The sequence below is a fragment of the Microtus pennsylvanicus genome, chromosome 8 (assembly GCF_037038515.1).
Source record: "Microtus pennsylvanicus isolate mMicPen1 chromosome 8, mMicPen1.hap1, whole genome shotgun sequence".
Classification (NCBI taxonomy): Eukaryota; Metazoa; Chordata; class Mammalia; order Rodentia; family Cricetidae; genus Microtus; species Microtus pennsylvanicus.
Window position 1 is genome coordinate 10,206,336 of NC_134586.1, and position 26,038 is coordinate 10,232,373.

The 26,038-nt window shown below is 39.4% G+C and overlaps 1 protein-coding gene across 3 annotated transcripts in view; it reads right to left on the bottom strand.

Moving 5' to 3' along the window:
- Pik3c2g (phosphatidylinositol-4-phosphate 3-kinase catalytic subunit type 2 gamma) overlaps positions 1 to 26,038 on the bottom strand; it is a 309,971-nt gene that overhangs the window by 54,111 nt on the left and 229,822 nt on the right. For all 3 annotated transcript variants that reach the window (XM_075981920.1, XM_075981919.1, XM_075981918.1), the window contains 3 exons: positions 14,028 to 14,217; positions 13,459 to 13,580; positions 9,440 to 9,548 (listed from right to left, as the gene is read on the bottom strand). In XM_075981920.1, the coding sequence (XP_075838035.1) occupies positions 9,440 to 9,548; positions 13,459 to 13,580; positions 14,028 to 14,217 (421 nt within the window). The remainder of the gene's footprint in view (positions 1 to 9,439; positions 9,549 to 13,458; positions 13,581 to 14,027; positions 14,218 to 26,038) is intronic.

The window sequence follows — 26,038 nt, forward strand, 5'->3', positions numbered from 1 at the left end:
TGTGTGTGGTGTATGTATAGTGTGTGTTGTGTATGCAATGTGTGTAGTGTGTGTGTGTGTATATTTGTACATATGCAGACATGTATGGAGGCCAAGGATTGATGTGAAGTATCTTCAGTCGAGTTCTACCCTGTTTCTTAAGACAGAGTCACTCACTGAACATGGTGCTCACTGATTCTGCTAAGTGTGATCCAGGACTCAGCCTGTCTCCACCCTCATACTTGAGATTGTTCATGCATATCAATCCTAATTATTATGTGGGTACTGTGGATCTGAAATAGAATTCCTTAGTTCGTCAACAAGCACTTTAGAGACTGAGCCATCTCCCCAACCCTCACAGTTCAGCATTTGATTTCAGGCTCCATCACAGTCCAGCCTCTGGAGTGACATTCAAGTTCCAAGACATTTCTTTGCATTAAGGGAAATATGTAGAATTTATAAAGTTACAAACATCTTTAAAAGGCCATCAGCACCCATGACCATAGGGTGCAGACAAAGGCAGTCAGATTTTCATAGTGCCATCTGTGACAGATTCAGCTTTTTACTTTCTGTGGTAGATTTTCTGAAACATGTCTGGACATATAACTTGGGTTAAAAACATACACACAAACACACACACACACAAACACACACACACACACCACATCACTTTTACCAATAGGATAAGTATTTCTGAGGATAAGACTCCTAAAGATATTTTTATAAATCTCCCTTATTCTGATGCAGTATTTGGACCACCAAACACTACTTTTGGAACCTCTTGTCAGAAAGTATAAAATGTGTACTGTAACACAAAACCAATAATGACAGCAGTAGCAACGCACTTGTTGTGCTGGGGGTGCAGTTCAGTGGCAGAGTACTTGTCTAACACATACAAGTCTCTGCCTGCATACATACATACACACATATATACATGCATTTCTGGCCAAGCTGGCAGTCGTAGAAAACAGCAACTATAAAGCTCTGCTTACAGAACATGTATATTATTTTTCTTGCTTTTGGACATATTTGTCCAACAATACTTGACTGATTTTTGTAGTACAGAAAGGGCAATTAATAGAAGAGATGCAGCACACAGGTCTTAAAGAAGGGCCATCCTCTAAACTTTTGTCATTGCGGCTGGACGTGTCCACCAGTTGTAGAGTATGTGCTGAGCACGGGTAAAGCCATGCTCATCCCAGCATTCCCTAGAAATCAGCTAGGTTGCTGGGATCATACTTGCAACCCTGTTACTTTGGAGGAGCAACTACAATGTGAACTTCCTTTAGGGAGAGTCTATGATGGAGCAAGATAGAATTCTCCTCTTTAGAACTTCAGTGCTAGACGATGGCACACATTTTCCGGCTGGTGTGCCATTAGAATATTTGGTTTCATAATATCTTATGCTCGTGAATGACCATCTTTCCTACTTCCCCTTCTCCTCTGTTTTTTCATTTACTATAACTCCAGGCTTTAGTTAAAACTGTTTTAAAACATAATGTGCTACCTACCATTTACCCAACTTTCGTGTGTCTCAATGCTAACCAATAAAGACTAATCGCAGCACACAGTGATATGAAAGCACTTGTCCTCGGGGCTTCTGAAGGAGTGGTTTAATGAAGCCACCTCTGCAAATGCGACTGTAATGGAAAGGGCAGGTCTGTGCTTGGTGGCTGTGTCTACATGTCCCCATGCATCCATTAGAGTGATGCACGACACGTTCATTAAGCCTTGCTGTGCTGAACTGCACTTTGCGGTCTCACTATCCTGGGCACGTCCAGCTCCTTTGTCTTCTGCTTTAGGAAAGCCGTCTGCTCATGCCTCTGTGCATTCACCCACTGGAGAAGCTTTTACTGTCCACATGCTCTTTCCCATTTACAGCTTGCTCCCGAATCTAGACAGATCTCAATACTCACCCTTATCATTCCATCAGCAGAAATCAGTAGTGTCTTTCGGTTTGCCTTTGTCTACAAAGGTCAAATCCTGATAGTGTCAGTAGTTACTGACTATTCTTAATTCATCGTGAAAGACTGTGTATCCGTGCAGCCTCAGTGAGAGTAGGGTGGCTGCCGTCAAAGGTGAGAACCCTCCCACTCTTTCCTCAGTACGTTCCTTCCCAGATAACTGCCGTACTTTTCACCCTGGCTTGAAGTCTAAGTACATGGATATGAGCTTCTGAGAACATCACTCAGTAAGGATCGTATATGTTAACATTCCACTCTATTCTTTGATATGCAAAAACCACCTGGCCCCAAAGTAATGAAATACACAGCCTTTTGGTTAAAGGGCAGGAGGTTCTGCACTCAATTCCTGCTATTCACTGATTGAGATAGAGATTAAAATATACTGTCAGAAAACAATAAATATTAGAAAACTGACTATGTGAATATTTTCTTTTCAAAAATTATTAAATTTATATGTGTATGTGTGTGGGTGTAAGCATGCAAGTGCAGGTACTAATGGAACCCAGAAGCAGGTGTTAGGTCCCTTGAAGCTAGACTCACAGAAGGTTGTGAGTTCCTGATGTAGGTGCTGAGAACTGAACTTGAGTCCTCTGAGGGAGCAATGCACACTCATAACTGTTAAGCCTTTCATCCAGGCCCTAAATATTCTCTTTATGCTGAAAATGCTTACTTTTCTGTGGTCTAGTTTTCATAATTTCTTACATTGTTTTCAACATTTGCTGCTTCCTCCTGTTGACATCGTTCTCCTTCCATTTCTCCAGCAGTTAGTTCCCATGTGGAACACACACTATTCATTTCTTCTCTTTAATCAAAACAGATACATTGCAAATGTGATCTCCAGAACCAGAGTGGTCTTTCTGGAAGTACAGTAATGACTTAGCACACATTAACATTCACCCATGCTGGTCATGGCCAGGGGTGTCCCTGCCTTGACATTAGGCAGCCAATGGAGCCAGTCTTTCATTTGGCAGCTGAAGACTCCCATGAACATCTTGTACTAAGGTGGAAATCTCTGTCATGTGGCTCAATTTGTATCACACACTACTATAAGGGGAAATTATTTTTTATAAAGCGCTTCCTGTTGCCCAGGCAAGGCTCAAATCAGCTGTATAGCCAATAATTTACCTTAATCATAGATACCCCTGCCTTTACCTCCTGAGTGCTAGGAATATAGGCATGCATCACCAGGTCTTGCATATGTAATGCTGGGAATTGAACCCAGGGCTTTCTGTGTCCTAGCCAAGCACTACCAACAGAACTACATCCCCAGCCTTAGAGGAATATTCATTTTTAAATATCTATTTTATTGTACTTCTAAGGTTTTCTAAACTTTTGAGTTTTTTTCTTCATGTCACATATTCATATGGATATTTTTATATAAAATCACCAATTATGGAAGTATGGGTTGATTGGCAAACAACTTGTAAACATTAAGAAATGGAGTTTCTCAGATGTAACCTGTCAATCCCTTAGGTTTTGAAGGACAACAGTCCTCCTATAGGCCACTCTATGATAATGATGGTATTGCCATTCATTTATTCATTTAAAACATTTAGCATACATTGATGTGTTTGGAGCCATCAAGAAGTGAGGCAAGTCTCAAGAGGATTTAGCCGTTAGTTCTTCCATTTCCTAACAGGAGAAAAGAACACAGTCATCACGCTTGCTTCTTGACACTCTCTTTGTCCAGAGTGACACTTTCTGGTCTCTATTTATTGACTACTGCCTGGCCTTCAGTAGCAACTTAAATGCCATACCCTCTAACTTGCCTGGACTCAAGTTTAACTCTTTAGTGTCCAGGCACTTATCTTTCGATACCGAACGGTGTCTGCCATCTTTAACATAACAGGGCAACACAATAATCCAACCCCATTTGAGAATCAGCCGAAAACTAGGACGCCTGCGGACCTGCTATATTAGAGGCTGTAAGACTGGTAATATCCATATGAGAAGAGAGAGGAGGGAGTTACTGTCTGTGACAGTGGCTACGGATAGGGAGGAGGAAGGGTGTTTTCTCTCCTCTAATCAATAGGCTTGTGCTTGCTTCTGTTATTTACTGACAAATCAATCAGGGGAGGCTATCTTTATTCATTAGAATATTGAATACTGGAGATGAAGTTTTTCTCATAGCAAATGATGCCTCGTTAAGCAAGCATGGTGGCACATGCCTGCAACTCCAGCGCTTGGAGGCAGAGGCAGAGGCAGAAGGATTGCAACTTAAAGACAACCTAGGCTACATGAGATCCTGTCTTGAGAAAAGACTTGTGATTACTGATTAGTTTGATTATTATTTCAGATGGGCTTACACTGGTGACATTCACTCTTCTAGGTATGTAATTTAATTTAAAATAGTCTATAAATGTTCTCCATCCTTGCTTCAAAAAGTAAAGCACCCAAGAATGCTTGTAATTGCCACCCTAAGGATGTTGTCCTAGATAAATTACTACATGGTTATGTCCAAGAACTAAAGAGTTCTGTCTGCTTGCTGCTTGTTTAGGAAATCAGTCAACTATCTCACAGGGATGGTCCTTGTCATGCAGACAACTCACTCAACAGTAAAGAATGAGAGATTCTTCAGCATCAGCTTCACACATGTACAGTATGCTTATGAGTGTGTGTGTGGTGTGTGTTTGTATGTATGTATGCCTTTGTATTTGTATTTATATGTATATATGTATGTGTGCTTATGTATGTTTAGATGGATGTTTGTGTGTATATGTATGCGTGTGTTTATGAACATTTAGATGGGTGTCTGTGTGTGGATTTGTATGTTTGTGTGTATGTATGCTTGTCTGTCCTGCAAGTCCAGATCTGACTCCCTGACTCCCATATAATAAGGACAGAATTTTAGCTCAGAAACTCTATAGAATTTTCCAAACTGCTTCCAGAACCACGGAGAATACTATCCTAGTAAATAAATAAATATTTAAAAGCTTTTGGGAATGGTAATGGCCACAGACTTGGATTTGCAGCACAGCTTCTCTGGGACGACAGGGTAAGGGCTGGGTGGGAAGTGGGCAGGCACATCTGACATGGCAGACATTTTAGAAACTGTGATCAGGATGTGATTATAGTGCTAGACTCTCATGGTGACAGTAGGTTAGGTCACACCATCCCTATTCGGTTAGGTCACTTCACTCCTATTCTTCAGAGAGTGACTGAAAGAGCTAGACATGTGATTTCTAAACTTGGCTTCAAAGGATCAGAGAGCCAACAGTGCTGAATCACTATCAGTACAAAATAGGAAGCCCTGAAGTGTACTTATGAGAAAGAGAGGCAGCATTGAATCTGAAGATAGTATAAAGACGTCTGGAAGAGCAAAGATATTAAAAACAGACAAGGAAGAAAGAAATTAACATGTCTTATTAGCATGGTGTATGACATACAAATGGGTTAAACAGACTGCTTTAGGGTTTCACATCACTGGGAAGTTTAAGAAAAATGCAAATGTTGTCCTTAATACACTGGAAACACACGCTCTAATCTGTGTGGAAATTTCCCCATTAATCAGTATAACACTCTGAAGACAGAACTAAATTATCAGCAATGGATTTTAAGAGTGGAAGAAAGAAAAAAAATACATCAGGAGCATCTCAAAGATAGCACTTGTAAGATAATAGACATAGATGTACACATACATGCACCCACATAGACACGTACTCACAGCACACTCACGAATGCTCCCAACAACAGCAGATGTACATAATTAAACACTCCAACTAAAAGGCAAAGATTGTACTCTATGTATAATACAAAATTCATTTGTGTGTTACTTGTAAAAGTTATGATTAAATAGAAAATACAAAATGATGCAAGTAAAACAATGGAAATTGTTGGGTCATTGAAACTGTAACCAAAATGACAGTTCCTTGACTGTTTATTACACAGGAGTTTTAGGATATTGTGGAACTGAGGCTAGACAACAGTTAGCTCTCCCAGGACTTGACCCTTATCCCGATTTTCCCAGGGCCCCCTAAAGATGTCATGTCTCCATACCATAGGGAACAGTCTAGAGACTATGACAACCACATTCCCAAAAGGTAGGGTAGATGGCTTTTAGTCATTGATGGGTTATGGATGTTTACCATCATTAAGGAGTGTTGATTACAAGTTGTTATTGGTCATAATCAGAAAAAAAAACTGAACAAATGAGATTAGATTCAAGGATCTCTTTCTAAAAGAGAAAGGGGGTATATAAGATATAACTGACAGGATAAAAGGGTAGATTGTTGAGTCTACTTTTGAATAACCACTTTTCTCAAATATTTTACATTGGTTTGAAATTTTGTATATAATACAAATTTAAGGTTATTTTTTGTTACACTGTATTATATGTTTCTATTTCTTGTTTATGGTGTTGTACCTATGTATCTCATTTAAAAATGTAAAATTTTAGTCCTTGGAAGCTATTTTGGAAAATATAGTCATCTATGAGAATCAAACTTATAGTCATGTTAGGTATGTTTTTAAGGTCATGCAAAGCTATATTTGAGATAGATATGTGATCTTCAAACACTTCAAAGACTTACAGAATATGGTATTTAAAATGTTATAATAACAAGGTTTTTTGTGACAGTGACATATATGCTTTTGGCAGCATCAATCATTTCATAAAAGGATAATAGGTGTGGAAAAAACTCCATATGGAGTTTACTTTCTTTGTGGAAAAGTTAGTCATTTGGGTACAACATTGGTCTTGCCTGGACTGATGATAGTACAGTGCCCAAACCAGACGAGCAGGACACAAAGAAGTGATTGTCTATCTTTGTCAAGAAAGACTAAGACCATTCTTCATAAATTCCTGCTTCACAGGAAAGTCTGTTAGATATTTTAGGCCTATAGGCCAAAGATGAATGCCTCTATGCTACAGAGGAATTTGGGTGACTGTCCAACTATTTCTGTCATTTCTTATAGTTTTGAAAGTTGCTTGCCCTGCACTTCCTGTTTACTCAAGTACTTATTATGTTCTTCTGGGGTCTTTAATGGAATTGAAGAGTAGGTAGTTATAGTTGTGGTTTTTCTTTGTTATAATAGAAGGAAAATTAAGTACTGAGCTTTGTACTCATTAAGATAGAATAAATTATGGAGTAAATTCCCAAATATGCCAAATAAAAATGGACTGGACATTGCAAATGAAATTTTTACCTGATAATTATTCTATTATTTGCAGTTTTAATATATTAGAGTTAAAAACTTTCCTTTTTATTTAAACCAAAATGGTGAAATACTGTGTAATATTCCTTTACAGTGTGTGAAGCTATGCCACTGTGACTGGTTTAATAAAAAGCTAAATGGCCAAAAGCTAGGCATGATTTTTGGGGCAGAGAGAAGGCTGGGAAGAAGAAGGCAGAGTCACCATCCAGACGCCATAGAGCACGACATTTGGAGAGATGAGGTAACAAGTCATGAGCCAAGTGGCAGCATGCAAGTGAATAGAAATGGGCTAATTTAAGTTATAAGAGCTAGTTAGAAACAAATCCAAGCTATTGGCTAAGGTTCCAAAATTAAAAATAATTCTTTATGTGGTTATTTTGGAGCTTGCTGGTAGGACAGAGAAAGACTTGCTGCCTTAAGATGAAGGACTTGTTACAGAAAGAAGGTACTGTTGTGTAACAGATCCCCCCATCCAGAGATTAAAATAGTCCATCCTTCAGAAATCTCCTTTAGAATGAAAGTAAACTACTCTAAATAGCTTTAGGAAGTCCCTGAAACTGAATGGATTCACTAGCTCCCCTCCTGGCTCCACCACAGCAAGCAGTAAAAGCTTAGAGTCCTCTCATACTGAAGGAAAGAGCTGCAAAGAAGACTCTGAGAACAGACCAGCTGATGGGAAGAACCAAAACCAGCTGAGCAACCTGAAAGCAGTTCAGACCAATGAGGCATCTAGAAAGCATACTTTCCTACTCTGAGCTTTCTGAAGCTGTGCAGTGTGCTCCAGGTTTCCAGCATTGGGAGCTACCACTCATGCTGGGGTGGGCTTTGGTGATACAACAGTCTTTGGTTCATTTCTGCTCCTGTAAGTAATCCCTTATCCATATTCTTGTAAGTAACCCTATTGGAACTCACTATTCACCAAGCTGGATATCTGTACTTTGATCTGTTGTAGAAGCTTTTTTTTTAAATCTGGAGAGAGTAGATGTGTAGATTGTGTCATCCCAGAAAAAGTTTGTCATACAGCAGATTCATATTTCTGTTAGCAAAATTATCACCACACCTGGAACATTTTTTCTCTTTCTTAATATTATTATTAATTTTCTCCATATTAAGATCCAAAATAATTTAATCTTTATACACTTCCATTCATCCCTACTATCAGTAGAACAGTTATCACCTCCAAGCAGACGTTCATGGTCTAATTTATATAATGTTCAAACAGCAAAAGAACCTTTGTAGATAAATTTAAACTGAAGATATTGATATGGTAAGATTGTCCTGTGTAGTTCAGGTTTGCATAGTCTAATAAATAACATCCTTCTAGTAGAGGCGCAATGACAGTTAGAGGCAGACAGGAATGTGTGATGGTAGAAACTGAGTTCTGAATGTGCCAGTGTATTGTTGGAAGAGATAATTTAGAATAAAAGTTCTCGGCCGGGTGGTGGTGGCGCACGCCTGTAATCCCAGCACTCGGGAGGCAGAGGCAGGCGGATCTCTGTGAGTTTGAGACCAGCCTGGTCTACAAGAGCTAGTTCCAGGACAGGCTCCAAAACCACAGAGAAACCTTGTCTCGAAAAAACCAAAAAAAAAAAAAAGTTCTCAACCTTCTTAATACTGTAACTCTTTAATATAGTTCCTCATGTTGTGCTGACCCTCTAACCATAAATTTATGTTGTTGCTACTTCATAACTGTAAAATTGCTACTGTTATTAATCATCATGTAAATATCCAGTATGCAACCCCCAATTAGGTCATGACCCACAGGTGGAGAACCTTTGTTCTTGAAGATGGGATATTTCAGAAGGAGCAGGTCTGTCAATACCTTGACTCCAGTTCCTAAAGTCCCATATTTGATTTCTGAGTTCAAGAACTGAAAGAAAATAGACTTGTGTTGCTTCAGGCCACTTTACTGCCATACTTTGTCAAAGTCTCAATGGGAACCTAGTAGAGTAACATGGTTCTCGTTACCCATGAGCTCTCTGTGGCTTTGTTTCTCCTTAGGACATTACCCTAGAACAACTGAAATCCCACCCCAAGTTAAAAGCCTGAAAAATACTATCTGTCTCCAAATCCATAATTTTTGTATCAAATCCAGAAGAAATCAATGATTCTGAGACTCTAGAGCATCGAATTTTGTGGTCCTTTTTAGCTCACATTGCATCATCTAGGCGGTGTGAAACTGGGGCTCTGGACTTCATTTCATGGAGTTCAGACATGTTAGACCTACATGGTTGTTGAGTGAAGAAACTACAACATGCTGATACATTTAAAAGTACTTTTGGTAACAATAAGCCAATAGTTGACCTTGGCATCAAAGTGGAAAGAAATAAGTTGTCACCTACATTCGCGACTTCATAAGACCCACTCAGCATCTGTTCCACGTAATGACTTAGATCTCTGATTCTCTTGTGATCTGAATCTGTGAACGGTAAGTGCCACCAGTGAGGAAACCTGTTTGAAAAGAAAGGAGCAATACTTCAGTCAGTATGAAAAGTAGCTCTTTTGGGCTGGTCACAAGGTTAACAGCTACACCCATGTAGGGTCAATAACAGCATTAGAAAGAGTCAGGATATACATGATTAATCATGGCCATTTTATAGACGCAACTGTGGTCATTTGTGCTACTTGAATCAGCACTGATAGCAACACTAATTTAATTTAATGTTAAATTAATTTCATGTGATCTTTATTACTGTAGTTATGGCAGACCACAAATGTTTTCACCCAGCACATGTAGGGGCTAATACAAAGTTTCTGAGATTAATGTTTTACAGTTTTTCAAAGAGTTCTGGTTGTCTTGTTACTTATGGGCTCTTGACAGACATTATTGCATGATATAAATTAGACATTTCATCTAGAAGCATCTGCTTCCATCTGGTCTTGCTCTTGTGAGTCAAAGCCACCCTGTCTCCGAGACTTTGATCAGAAGACTTCCCTGTCATCTACCTGAAGACCGTCTTGGTGAGTTGCACTTAAGACTAGTTGTTTGATGGGATGACCTGTTAGTGGTCCCATCTGGTAACATATTTTTATGCTTAATTGTATCTTTTCAGAAACTTACTGCTTCCTGTACCTACGCTTCTGCTTTTTTTTGTGCAGACGAAGGCCTGCCTGTAGTGCTTCCTAGAAGGAGAACTGAGAGGGGTTGTGAAACTTTCTCAGCAAGCACCAGAGGCAGGTGGTGACTTCAAGTCTGCTGCTTATTTTTGTTCATTGTTTGACACAGGGTTTCTCTGTGTCACCTTGGATGTCCTGGAGCTCACTCTGTAGACCAGACTAGCCTGCAACTCAGAGATCCACCTGCCTCTGCCTCCTGAGTGCTAAGATTACCTGGCATTCCTGTTATGATGTGGGAGTGTCATATATCAATCTGTTGATTTCATTGGTTAAGTAATAAACAAACTGCTTGGGCTTATAGCTTAGAACATAGGTGGGTGGAGTAAACAGAACAGAACGCTGGGAGGAAGAGGAAGTGAGCTCAGACTGACAGCTTGCTCTCTGGAGCAGAGGCCATGCTCCTCTCTCCGGGGTAGACATGATAGCTCTGCTCTCTGAGACACACGCGATTAAGCTCCGACCCAGGATGGACGTAGGCTAGAATCTTCCCGGTAAGCACACCTAGCTGTGCTACATAGAATATTAGAAATGGGCTAGTCCAGGTGCGAGAGTTAGCCTAGAAGAGGCTAGATATAATGGGCCAAGCAGTGTTTAAATGAATGCAGTTTGTGTGTTGTTATTTCGGGCATAAGCTAGCAGGCGGCTGGGGTGTTGGGGACGCAGCCCTGCCGCCGCTCCTATTACTACACTGTTACTTGCTAAAAAAAAGTCATGAAAGAGCAGTATGGATAAATGTATATATTTAATTGATTACCTAGTAACTAGGTAACACTTCATATTTTAAGATAGTTTATCAATCTAAGGATTGAATTATTAAGGTTTTTTCATCTGGAATTAGTTACAAAAATTAGTATCCATATATAATTAGTCTATAATATAAAAAATAAATTACACACATACATATGGTGGCAGTTTTGGAAATGATCTTGGCAACTAGACTGCTTTAGTTAGTTTTAAATATAATTCATATGTCTGTGTGCAAAACTTCCATATTGGTATAATGAAGCAATTCAATCTTTTCTGACATTTTATAGATACTGAAAATTCTAAGTATAATTCTGTGCACAGAATTTAGGAACTGGGCCATGCTAGTACCATCCAATCTATGTAAAGCTCATCCACCATATGCACATTGACAGCAGTTACTGAAAAGTAGTTTTATGCTGTTTTACCTGACACCATTGTCATATTCTCTCTCAATTTGGTTAAGGTGAAAAGCAAGCAAAAGAAAACAGCTTTTACCTTTTTGTGTGTGTGTTTAAGTCCTGATTTGAAAATAGCGTTGTTCTAATAATTAGAATAATTCATTTCCGCAGTACTAATACCAGGGTTTTCTTTTCCCTTTGGTCTGGTCCTGTGTGTGTGTGTGTTTGTGTGTGTGTGTGTGTATGTGTGTGTGTGTGTGTGTGTGTTTGTGTGTGTGTGTATGTATGTATGTGTGTGTGTGTTTTCATCCTGGGAGAACACACAGCGAAGTTCTGATGCTGAGAGGAAAGCAGAAAGAGGGAGAGGAGTCTCCTCCAGCAGATGAGTTTAAGTCATTGTTTCTAAGAAAATCTCCATGTTTGTGCATTCCTGGAAGGCGCCGGAAGTACAAATGGCTCAGTTAGGAAACCTCTATTGCAGGCTATGACTAAATAGATTTCCATCCTTCCTGACTCTGACTTTCTGATTTTTTTCTCAGATGGGCTTTGCGGAAGTCTCTTAGGGCTTCCCTCAGTGAATGTAGCAGTCAGAAGAAATCTTGCTGTCTTCTTCATCCATATGTATGATCTCCAGTCTTGGCCCCTGTGGGAGTGACAGCCCACAGGAGCTGCTCAGAGTACACAAGGCTAAATGTCCCTCCCTCAGTGGGTTCCTTAAATGGTTTGAATATCAATTTAGTTTCATTGCCAGGCAATAGCCGTGTGCAGAACAGAATCTTAACTAAGGCTGGAAATTGAGAAGAGGCATGTGGAAAGAGGTGCTCGCACTTCTGAAGTTCTCCACAGCATCCAAGAGGCCTGAGGAGGCAGCCTTTAACATAGGTTAATTTATACTGTTACGGTGACTTACTGGATATGATGACAAGCCTCGACATTGAACTTTCTCACTGAAGTTTGCAGATCTTTGTTCATGGTTCCCTTTTTCCGATTCTACTAGAAGAACAAAACCTAAACCTATGCATAGAAGTTTCCAGAGTGAATGCATTTGCATCTTGTGTTCTTTAACTGCTGTCTAGTGTCTTATCTTCTAGGTATTGAAAATGTTCGTGCTTCAAAATGTCTATGACAACAGCAAACATACGTTTTCAATATTCCAAAGTATCTCTTCACCCATTGACAACTTGTATGTATGCTTTGGAAGGTGATTAAACCAAAGAACAAGTACAAATCTATATGTGCAGGGCATGTTAGCAACAACCTCAAAGGTTGGTCCACTCAACAAAAACCCTGGGGCCGAGGGAAAGAATCAAAATTCAGCTTATCTGGCTGCCAATATACTAATTTCTGGGGAACTCACAATTTTAAAGATAAAATACAGTTTTGCTGTATGACCCAAATTTGCCCCATTTTAACTAACGAGCATTTCAAATGAGATGAGCGCTTGTTCTCATCATAGCTACTGTCTGCTCGTGCTCAGTCTTTTGCATTGTTACAGAATGACCTCAGCAATTCTTTCAGAATGTACATGGAATAAATAACATTTAGATACTGCAAGTTGAGTCATTACTGGCTAAGAAAACCCCGGCTTGAAAACAAGCCAAGGTGAATTATGAATGAACCAATTGATATTATTACACCTCCCCCTCAGAACAGAAATCCCCCATTCTTCTTTATGTGTATCTATGTGTGTTTGTATATGAGTTCTTAAATTTCAGTTATTGCCAGAAGAGTGGGCATGTTGATTTAGTTCTGACTTTCAATTTCAATTCTATTTTTATAGAAAACAACTGAGGAGATTAAATTTTAAAACAGGGAAATAAAACAATTTTTCCCAATAAGTGATGAAAAATGAAAGAGGTTCTGATTTTTTTTTCTTCCATCTACAAAAATCAATGGCTGGAAAGGAAATTGCCAACTTTGTTCTGCTCTCTGCTGTAAAGGGCTCTTCGCTCAGGCTCTGCGGGGGGGGGGGGGGGGCAGCTCTGCTGCAGACTCTGCTGCTGCTCCCAAACAGGAAATCTCTTAGCCATCATTTTCCCCCTCTGCTCAAGGATGAACTCCGAAGGGCAAATATGGCTGGCGAGGGGACAGAGCCTTACTCTGGGAGAGGCAGCGACGAGAATTGCTTCTGAATTTGGCTGTGAAGTCTGGAAAACTGCTCGAATGACTTTTGGGTCAGGCTTTTCCTCTTGTCACTGAGGGTCACCTCGATCAAGTACAGCTGCAGATAAACAGGCAAAAATCAAAAGATGGAGATTAAACTTGCCACAGACCCTAAAACCTGCTTTTAGGTAAATTAAGCAAAGAGGAAAACTATCTGTTAAAAAAATTATCATCAGAACCGAAGGATGTAATTTGTAATGCCACGATTACCTATAAATAAAATGTATGAGGGTTCCACAATTTTATGTTCTCTCAATATTGCCTAATTTCTGCTGTCCTTTCTTGTAGACACTTTAATTAGCTCTTGATTTATATTCTACCACAGGGTAGGAACTGTTCCTCCTGATGGTTCTCCCACTAATAGCTCCGGTTGTTATGATTTTTCTTAAAACATCTCCTTAATGGCACTTCTCCATTTGTAACTGATTTTCAATTTGCATAGTAAAAACCCACCATGCTTTGAAAGGTATGTGTAGCAGAGTCTGTGGTGCAGATTTAAACTTACGTTGCTGTGTGTCTTGCTGAGCCCTAATATTGTGACTCTCTGAATTGTCCTGGTTTTATGCAGGTTGTAGGATTCCTGGGGAAGAGTCTGAGGGGTTGGTTTGGCAAGGCTTATGGCTGGCATCTGTGCAAGAGTGTGGATCAGGTTATTCAGTTTAACTGGGAAACACTCCAAACTTTCCTTTATTTTCCTAGGGAAGTGGAAAAGAAAAGACAGTGAGAAACACTCCCTCTATAAGCCGGCTTTGCTTATAATTGGGTCCCGTAGGTTTGTCAGATGTATGTTTATGAAAGGGTGAGATGAAAATTTATAAAACCCAGCTATTAAATACTGTGTTCTTAAATATTAAGTTCACATCTGGAAGTTATTAGGAAGTATAGAAGACATTATCGTGGTGAGACAGAAAATATCATCATATTCTAAGAATTTTTTGCATTGGTGAGATAGCTCAGCAGGTGCTTGCTGTTGAGTCTGAGTGACTGAGTTTGGTCCTATTGAGTGTCCTCTGATTTCTTCATGAATGCTGTGAGCACAGGAGTGAACACACACATGCACACCCGTGTCACACGAGAGAGAGAGAGAGAGAGAGAGAGAGAGAGAGAGAGAGAGAGAGAGAGAGAGAGAGAGAGAGAGAAAGATATTTGGACATAGTGTCACACATCTGCAATCTTAGCATTGGGGAAAAGAAGAGGAGGGAGATACAGAGACACATACAGACAGAGACAGAGACACATACAGACAGAGACAGAGACACATACAGACAGAGACAAACAAACACATACACCTAGCACATAGAGACCGAGACACACAGACACACACAGACACACATGGAGGCAGAGACTTACAAGTGAGAGAGATTCAGACACACGTAAAATAAATAAATAAAGGTTATTTTGTTTTATATTTTTTAGAGATTATGATGTTAAAACAAATTAACTGTAGTTCAAAATCATTTGAAGTATTTGCACATGTTCAGAAATTAAACCTAGAAAGTGAGGTAGGTCCAAAGCTGCCTATGAATATGTGTGTGCAACCTGTAGTCCACATGCAATCCAACACAATGTCACAAATGTACATTAGGAGATTACCTTTGGTAATGTCTTTGTTTGGTTCTGAAGCATCAACTCTGTAAATGACATCATGCTGGAATGTCAAAGGTTGAACATGCCACACCCACTTTTTCCCGTCTCCTCTATGTAAAGGATTTTGAAAACTATGGCTCAATTTTCAATGTTTAGTTCTATTTTATCTCTGTATACTTTTATTTCTCTAAAAGCTATCCTAGAAAAATTCAGTACACTATAACTATGTATTTAATGATTGTTTTATATGAACTATATCTCACTCTATGGTGTTTTTTCTTTTCTGATTGTTTTGATTTTGTTGCTTGATCTTGGAAGCATATTTTTAGTATTCTAATACAATACTAAATACAATTCTAATACAATGAACCCTTAACAAAAGCTTTCATCCTTTCTTTTATGATATTTTCTATTTATTCTCTCCGATGAGCATATTGAAATTTGCTAGTTTCCTTAAGCACTGCTCTCTTTCCCTGAATGATTGGCAGTGCTAACCCATCAGAACCAGAGAGCAAGCAGCATGCTCATTCTCTCTGTTACATTTCCAAGTTTCAATTGCCATTGTTTTGAAAGGTTGACTTTTTAAAAATTTATTTATTAATTAATTCCAACTCCTCCTATCCTCCCATTTCCCTCCCACTCCTCCCACTTCCCCTTCCCCTCCTTCTCCAGTCCTATGAGAAGTCAGGGTGCCCTGCCCTGTGGGAAGTCCAAGGCTCTCCCTCTCCATCCAGGTCTAGGAAGGTGAGCATCCAAACAGACTAGGCTCCCAAAAACCCAGTACATGCAGTAGAATCAAAACCCATTGCTATTATCATTGGCTTCTCAGTCAGCCCTCACTGTCAGCCACATTCAGAGAGTTTAGTTTGATCACATGCTCGTTCAGCCCAGTCCAGCTGGCCTTGGTGAGAGCTCTGATTAGATCAGTTCCTCCGTCTCTGTCTCCGTGGGTGGATGCACCCCTTGCAGTCCTGACTTCCTTGCTAATTTTCTCCCTCCTTCTGCTCTTCTTCTGGACCTTGGGAACTCAGTCCATTTTTAGTGTGTGTGTACTGTACAATTTTACACTGGATATGAATGAAATTTTTTTGCTTTCTATATGGTAAAGATTTCTAAATGCTTCTAGATTTTGTTAAATTTCCACTTTCCATTGAGGTTACAAATAAGGCTTTCAGTTTAATTTCTTAGTGGTTGTTTGAACATTTATCTTGTAATCATTTATCCAAACTCTTATCTGAAATCAGGTTCTTGTTAATCCCTTGGAATTGCTTTAATTGTTCCCCAGTTCAACAGGAAAGGGGCACTAACACATAGTTTCACTATGAGTGAGGAGGCTTCATGTTTCCCCTGGCAATGGGAATGCTTAAAATTTTTCACTTTTAGAAGTATGATATTTATCTACATTTCCTTCCATTGTGAACTTGCTAATGGTTTGTGACATGAATAGATAAAATCAAACATGAAATTTCTGAGTTGGCATGCATCAACATTATCATACAAAATCCCCTTTAGAATCAGTCCATCAGGTCCTCGATGGTAACAATGTACTTCAACCATGTTTAATAATCTCCCCTGACTTTAGAAATATTCAGACTCATTTATCTTTTATGGTCTCTAGCTCCTTTTACAGAAGTTTAAGTTTTTCTCATCATTATGCATAAATCGATGTTAAAATTTGCTAAAATTGTTGAAATACAGCCCTGATCCCCATTACTCATTTTCACGCTGTTCAATATTTTTCATGATATTCTTGGAACTTATAAATTTGTGAATCTATGCTGTAGTAGAGAGTATTGACTCTAAAGACAGGAAAATCATAGCAATAGCATGAGTATATTACCAGTCATTATTTATGAATATTCATCGGCTCATCAATCCAGCAAATGCTTACTGAGCACTCTGATGTGCTGGGGTGGAGGGAGGCTGTGCACTCAGCCCTCACAGAGCAGCGACCTTGAACCATCATTGTAAATTCTAATGCACTCACTTCCCACCTGCAAGCTCTGCCCACATGTGCTCTGCTTTCTCATTCTCCAAGGGTTAAAAATCTTAGGAAAAGTGGGGCACTGTGAGTGTCTTTTGCTTTCTTTAATATGTACATGTGTGCCTTGTGTATGTAGGTGCCCTTGGAAATCACCTGGAGTAGGACTTACAGGTAGTAGTGCGCCTCCAGATCTGAACTTGGGTCCTCTGGAAGAGCAATAAGTGCTCTCCACTAGAGAGCTACACTTTAGCTCCCTGCCCTATGTTTTTAAGGAAATTTTCACTCATATCCACCTCTTCTTACAGTCACCATATTACAGATTGCCATTAAATATTACCCATCCAGGAGGTTGTTTTCAGAGCATCTTAGGTCTGATATATCAGATAACAACGATATCTAACTACCACCCATCCATCCATCCATCCATCCATCCATCCATCCATCCATGTATCTATCTATCCATCTATCCATCATCCATCTATCTATCCAACATCCATCTGTCTGTCTGTCTATCCACAAACACACATACCCAGGGTACAGCTCTAGGACATTTTTTTTAATAACACTGTTAGCAGGAATATGTAGAATGACTTTTTGGCTTGGGTAATAGTGGGGGGCCTCATGCATGTGAGGCAGGCATTCTACTACTGAACTATGTCTCTATAGTGGGGGGAGGGACACATGAATGTGAAGAAGGACGCTTAAAAGAAATCCCACACCAGCTCAGAATTGAGAATAATAGAGGATTATTTCTTTAGTGGTAGACTCACAAATCACAGTCCTTTGCTGGAACGAAGAACAGCAACCGAATCCCACAGCAGGAAAAGAGGCCTGGCGCACATTTTAAACTGGCATAAATAGTATAAGAGGCCACGCCCAAGTGGGCGAGTAACTTAAAGGCTACTGGCAATAGGAATTCCTACATGAATGTGAGACAGGCATTCTACTACTGAACTATGTCTCTAACCTTTATTCAGAATACTTTTTATAATAAAGATCCAAAGCTACAGACAGAAGAATCCCAGCTCTGAGAAAATCCCCAGGCACTCTTGATAAAGAACGTCTAACTCCCCTGCTAGGCACAGCTCTGTGCACTGGGGCACATGGATGATAGAGCCAATCAGAGTTTAGCCCTCAGAAAGTCTATGTCCTTTGGCAAGTACCTCACTAAATGCTTCATGATAATCTTATTATCCTCCAGAAAGGCAGTAAAATTATTTTCTTTTTGCATGAAAACAAAATCCAAGAGAGAGTTAATGCAACCAAAAAATAATGTAATCTAGAAAACAGTAACCAAAGAGTTCCATTCATATTTCACTGATTCCCAAGTTTCAATTCTGTTTATGAATTTTTAATAATGAGAAAAAGAAACTTTCAATTTTGTCTTACCAAGGAAAATAATCTACTAGCTTTAGTGTGGATTTCCCTGGTGTGGAAAAAGCTGAAAAATGTTCAGTCTGTGATTTTTACTCAGGAATGCCTGTAGGCAGAAAAAAAAATCCTAACAAATATTTTCCCGCTTCCTTAAGAGATCAATAATCACAAAATTTCTTAAACCTTAGACCCTGTCTTTTTGCTTGTTTGATTGATTGTTATGTCTGTTTTGGGGACCCTAAACTGACCTGAAACTTGAGATCTTCTTGCTTCAGCCTCCAGAGTGCTGGGATTGCAAGCATATTGGCATCATATCCAATACGTTCTATCTTAAAATGCTTATACTCTGTATTCTATTTCACAGTAAATGTGTAATTTCACATAATGTTGTATATTAATAGTTTAAGTTTCTTCTCCTCAGAAGCAACCACCTCCAAAAATGCCCCAGCCATGTACGCATGGGCAGATGCTGGATCTCTGGCTCTGGTCTTCACTGCCACTTCTAGAACAATGGAAATTTCTTTTAAAATTAAATATTATATATTTACACATGTGTGGTATATGTATATATATATGTATATGTATGTTGTATACATGAAAATGCACATTGTGCATATTTGTACATGTGTGGTATACATGAATATGTGTGTGCATATCTATATGTGTGTATGAAGGTCAGACAATGGATGTCTTCAGTTGTTTTCAACCTTTTGTGACCCGTGTCTCACTGAACATAGGGTCTTACCAATTTGGCATCCTAGCTTGACCACAGGCCTAAAAATTATTTTCCTGGCTCTGCCTCCCTGGTGCTTGGATTACAATTTCATACTACCACAACCAGCTTTTACAGGGATGCGGTGGATAGAAACTCAAGTCCTTATGCTCAGATGAAAGTGCTTTACTGATCGAGTCTCCTCTCCAGTGCAAATGACATAATTGTGCATTCACATTTACATACACCAGGAAAAACTTTTTCACTGCATAAGAGCCAGAGTGGCCCCTGGGGAGTGTTACCTTCAGGGTGTGGGCCGGAGTGATGTGTAAGGCCCTCAAGCAACCCTGGGGAATTTCCACATGAGCATGTTTCTTTTCACAGTTTAAATTATTTATGTGCTTTGGTAACTTGATAGAATATATGTTTTCCTGAGCAGGTCCTCTGATAATCTCCGGGAAATCTTTCTGCGCAGATTGTCTGTGAGGACTCTGTAGGAGTCACTCTTTAGGCTTCTCCTTACATTGTAATTGTATCATTAAAAACAGAAGGGTTTCACGTGACTCAAACGCACCAGGAACAAATTTGCCCCTCATCTAAACTGTAGGCTTCGTTTCATTGCAGGGGTTCTGGTGTGAGAAATAAACACGTTACTGCATCAGTGTTTTTAAATTGGGATGCTGATCGTCCAGCTTTCTGAGCTGCTCAGCAGTTCACAGGGAATGAAAAATTGATGCAGCTCTGTCGCAATTTCTTTATTCCATGAGGAAAAGCAATAATCCAGCATTCAATTTGTAACTTCTTAAATGTCTGGCTAGCACTTTTTTATACTTCTATTTATAAAGTGTATCATCACACAATTCCTATTTTATTATATATATATGTCAAATATATTATACATGATAAAATATATTGATATATATTATATATGTCAAAAATATTCAAACATATATTTTAATCAAAATGGTGTTATTTAAAACTATGTTCTATAGGAACAGTAATTAAGAGAGATGGCTACTTTTACAGAGGACCCGAGTTTGTTTCCAGAACAAACCCACACCAGGTAACTTCCAACAGCTTGTAACTACAGTTCTGGGGATCTGACACAGTCTTCTGGCCTCTGCACACACAGGATGCGCATTCATACACTCAGCAAGCACACACAGAATTTAAAGCATGTATTCAACAAACAATCATTGCAAATGCATTCTGCACGTGTGATCAAAGACACCTTCCTACACATTTTACCCACAACATATCTTGCTGTAGCTCAGGCTGACTCTGATCTACTCCTCCTCTGACTTCAGGCTTCTGATTGCTGGTAACACTTCTACTTGTGAAAACTCAACATCAAGATGTGTCAAAGAGAACTTGTAATAATGAGTTGCACATGTGTGCAAAGGATTTGTGTACATGTGAAACACAAATTTTATGTTTTTTCCTTTGAATAGGATGAGGTATGTTGTTTTAATTCTTATGGACTTGACAAGTTGCCCACATATCTTGGGAAGCATGACCATGAGCATGTGGATATTTTCCTTATAATGGTCTTTCCAAGAATCTGGAGACACTGACGCTAGCAAGCATTTATATTTGCCCAGCATAGTCAGGACAGTAGGAGCTACACACAGGATTTCTTTTTCATATTATTTGGCATAGTTGCATGTTGCAAAAATCACCTGTTGAAGAAAAGTCAGCTTTGTTCCCACTGAGCTCAGTACCTCTGCTTACAAACTTAACACCTCTCCTAATGGCTAGGAGCCCAAGTCCTTGCATCTAGAGAATCTACTTGGGGATTAGAGCATGCTATGACTCAGGGATCAGCAGAGGTAACACAAATCATTAGAAGTAGTATGTTAGTGTGCAACATTACCACTACTACGAAATACATAGGGAAGTGATTGCTTATGAGTCCAAAACTTAGCTAACTGCCCATGGCAAAGAAACAAGAGGAATCAATTGTGTAAATTATTGGTTTGGTAGAATCTAAGTCTTGGCAATTCTCCTCAGGTCCTGGAAGAAGGCTATTACAAGACCATTAGAGAGGCTAGAGCTCTCTGTTGGTGCTGCATCTGTGCCCTCCTTCTCTTCATCTTCTGCCTTCTCTCTCCCCCTTTTCTTATGTACCCTTGATTTTAAAAATCTTTTAATTTTATTTTTTGAGAAGTTAATATACGAGCACTATGTTTATGTCACCCCCTCTCTCCTCCCTCTAATTCTTTCCCCACAAATCCCCATTCTCTTCCAAATTCATGGCCTTTTATTCTTTATGTATTATTGTGACATATATATGTATCTAAGTTTATCAATCGAACGTACTGAATTCATTCAGTGTTTCTTATATGTGTTCAGGGCTGACCTCCTGGGACTGAATAACGAATCAGGACTTATCCCTGAAGAAGACTGACTCCTCCTCTCTCACTATCCATGCCTCACTTCTAGTTTTACTAGGAGTAAAGCTATGAGAGTTCCCCCGCCCACACTAGCATGTCAGTTGGTGTTCTCATGTTGATGTTGTATTTAGGCAAGCTCAGTGCTGAGATTTCCTGGATGACAATCCCCTGTCACATATAGAAGACAATCTTTCACCGAGGACATAGAAAGTCTTCTTAAATGTCTTCACTGTTTCCCAACTTGAAGTTTCAGGTCTTCAGAATGAATGCCACAGAGTTGGGGAATCCTAAGTAAATGTCACAAGAGGCTCCTGACTGAATATAAACAAGAACATCAGACTCCTCAGGCTCAGCTGTGAAAAGCTTATTATTGTAACTTCTCATGGTGACACCTTTGTAAAAACTGGTAAGATCTGAGCAAATAGAGTGAGGAACCCAGGAGACGGGTGATGGCCTACTCCGATTATAGAGTAGTATACCCGTAAAAGGACAGCATGAACCATATCTTCAGTGCCAGGTTACTTTACTGTCGATATTGCAATTAATTGTTATGTTCAACAGGAAAATAAATCTTAACATGCAACAGTAGAGAAGATTCCATGGCAATATATGGTACTATATGGAAGCTATGCAACTCTTTAACATATGAAAAATGAATTTAGAATTGGTGGTAAGTTCCTTTCATGTGGTTGCTTGCTACACTAGACTAGGCAGCTCTGTAAATTGCACAGGCTCAGAACTTTGTTGCCTGTGAACTGAAGCACAGAGCAACCATGGACCACAGTTGTCTGAGATACTTCTTTTTTCACTTATGAGTTTTGGTACCTTTAGTAGGTGCATTAAACTTTTCAAATGCATTTAACCTTTAGACTCAGAGTATTCCACAAAATTCCAAATACCATTTTTATTACTCAACAGCTCATTTTATCCTGACTTGATATTTAGGCAAACTGGGCAAATTGTCATAAATATTCCTATTGCAGGTATTTATACCAGCAACTAAGTTATCACACATCATATTGAATGGGGCTGGTCAACAGAGGGGGGAAGTACACATTGTAAAAGCTGTTATACTGCCATGTTAAAAAAAAAGGAAAAAAAACACAAGGATTCACAAAATTAGTGTGGTTTGAGTTTTAATAAGATTAAAAAGCCATGAAGGACTTTCATAATGATAAAAGGCATTCTGAGCACATTCTTTAAATTCATTTTCTAGATTTAAGAAACATGGAGTGCCTTGGTTGTTACTTCCTCCAAATCCTTTCTGCTCCCTGTGAGTGAGTGTTTGTGTCTGTAGGTGTAGGTGGTGAAGCTAAGATAAAGGTGACTTTGAGCCTTATTTTTGGAATAGAACAGTTTATAATGTGGCAGTTTGTAAGACACTAAACAATTTTAATGTAATGATAAGGGAGTCCAGACATTTGCTACCCCACACAGCATTCCTTTGCTCAGTCCTGGACAGCTACAAAAGCACAGGACTATGTTCGGATGCCTTTGAGTGTGCGGTCTTGTCTTGTTATTTGGCCATGAGATATAAATGAGAAGGAGAGGGACACAGGATTCCCTGTGCTATGTCTGTAGCTGTGGGTGGCTCCAGGTACTGTGGCTAAGATGTGAGTTTAGGTGCACACTCCCTAAGGGCTGTCAACAATTCCAACTTCTTCAGAATCATCTCTTTTGGAGCCACTACATTTTGTCTACTCAATGGCCTCTCCTTGGGCTTTTCTCCAAAGTGCTAACTTGAGAGAAAAAACTCTGGGCTGTTCTTTGACAGGGTGGTGTGGGAGGTCCTTCTGTCTATGTGTTGCTTTTATTGGTTAATGAATAAAGAACTGCTTTGAGCCTATGGCAGGGAAGAATAGAACTAGGCCGGGAAAGATAGGCTGTATGCTGGGAGAAAGAAGGGTGGAATAGGAAGATGCCATGGATCCTCCTCCTGAGACAGATGCTGGAACTTTAGCCAGAAAGCCACAGCCATGTGGCCATTCACAGATGAACAGAAATGGGTTAAATTCAGATGTAAGAGTTACCCAATAAGAAGCTAGAGCTAGCTGGGCGGGGGTGGCGCACACCTTTAATCCCCGCACTCGGGAGGCAGAGGCAGGTGGATCTCTGTGAGTTAGAGGCCAGCTTGGTCCAAGAGCTAGTTTCAGGACAGAAACCAAAAAAAAAAAAAAATCTATGGAGAAACCCTGTCTCGAAAAATAAAAAAAAAAAAAAGAAGCTAGAGCTGATGGGCCAAGCCATGATTTAATTAATACAGTTTCTGTGTGATTATTTCGGGTCTAAGTTAGCAGGGCATCCAGGAACCAACAAGTGGCCTCCTCCAATACAATGGTGCTCAGGACAAGACTCAAGCAACAAGCTCCACAGAAACTCTTATGAAGGACCCATCCAGCAAGGACAAAGAAAGACAGGTATGTAAGTGAGCCAAGCATCTCCCTAACTCATACCACACAATGTCAGGAAAGTGGAAGTAGGGTGTAGCTCATGATGAGCAAGATAAACAAAGCAGGCCTGTTTCAGTTGAGACTAGATAGGACCTGTTGGTCTCTGACATTGTTGGCTTACTGTTTGAGTTTGTGCCTTTCATGTATCTTTTTGTGTCGTGTATCTTTTAAATGCCAGACTTTTTTCTTTTAAGTTTGATGTTTTGCATTGCTTCAAGTTAGCTTTTAGCTAAATAATGGTAGAATGTATGTTGTCTGAATTACAGAATCTGCATGGCAGGCCAAAAGGGTCCCTGGGCATCTATGGACAATTTTCCTCTCACTTTTGGAGAGGGAAAGGGATGATGTGAAAAGCACCATTTAGATGTGGGAGGAGAGGTGGGTGGTGGAATCTATACTTATCATTCTGGTCCATCTGTGGAGAAGGTTATCTGTTTCTAAGGACAGCAAACCAGAGGGTTGAGGATGATTGAAAATTCTGAAATAACCCGTTTGGACGGGATTTTAATGGATGGTTTCTTTGTTGCCTAGCAGTGGGCTTCACAGAGATGGTCCAGGAAAGCAGCAATTTGTAGGGGCCTGAGTCATGACACTTTGATTCCATTCAGCTGTGCTCCTCCTCAAGAAGTGGTACAAGAGAAGTAGGGAAAAGAGCGGCATTGGGAGTGATGCAAAGAAACCTTGAGGGCCAGCAAGCGAGTTTTATTTTTCTTTTCCTCTCTGTACCACTAATTACAATATCAATTTCAGAGTTTCACAGCATGTAACATCCTCTGAAATACTTACAATCAGCTCTTGACCTGAATGCACACACCCTGGGGTAAGGAAGCAATCTGGGCTGCTCAGTACCTTCAGATAGATGGAACCAGTGCTGGCTTTCAAGTCTCAGGCAGGGTTGAAAGGGGAGCTTCCTGGTGCTAACAGTGTAGCCAGGATGTAGGAACTTAGGGTGAACATAATGGCACATCTCACACGGCTCAATCCTCACTCACGCACCCCAGCTGTGATCCTGGTGACAGTGAGTAGGAGGATTCTCTTGTCTTATTTTTATCTGGAACTTGGTAATTACTTCAGAATAAGCATCAGCACAAAAGGTTTTGCGAATCGCAGAACAAAGGAAGAGAATAAAAGGATGTAAATAGAGAGACTATATGTATCTTTTTCAAATACAATGTACAATGTGTAATTAAGGTGTGTGTGTGTGTGTTTAATGATCTCTACTAAAGCACCAAATATCCATGATGGGTTCATTACAGAACTTGCTTCTTTATCTGTGAGTACACATTTCCTTTTTAACTTCTAAAATCCATGTGATGTTAGAGGACACAGCTAAAGAGGACAATATGTTTTATACAAAAGTGCACTTGAATATTTCTATCTGTGACCTCCAAAGCTACAAGTTCAACTAACCATGGGCTAAAAATACTTTGAAAAAAAACTTTTCTGTACAGAACATAGACAGACTTTTCCTTATTGCCATCAGCCTCTGAGTAACACAGTAGATTATGTACCATTTCCATTGTATTAGTATAAAAGTATTTATATATGAATCAATATATTATAATGTAAGACTATATTTTTATTGTATTACTATAAAAGCAATCTAGAGATGACCAGGGGAAAATAAGAGGATATCATAGGTCATGTATACTCAATATGTCACGTTCCATAAGAGATTTGACCATCTTTGGATCTGGCTATTTTTGGAAAATTCTGGACCAAATATGTTTTGAGTACTCAAAGATGATTGTAAAAAGGTACATATAATTCCTACCATTTATTTAAAACCCAAATGCTCTGCCTAAGTTGCATTATCATTTATAATTGACCTAGATTTTAAACCTACTCTATTCATTGTTTAAGGATTAAAAGAAGAAATAATGTATATTTTAGAAATTCAAAATATTCAAATAATAGATCATAAGAAACAGTCTCTTTTTTGTATTGTAAAGAAACACAGGCACAAATGATAGATGTTTCTGGACCTTCGGTATCAAGTTTTGCTTTGTGCTAGAT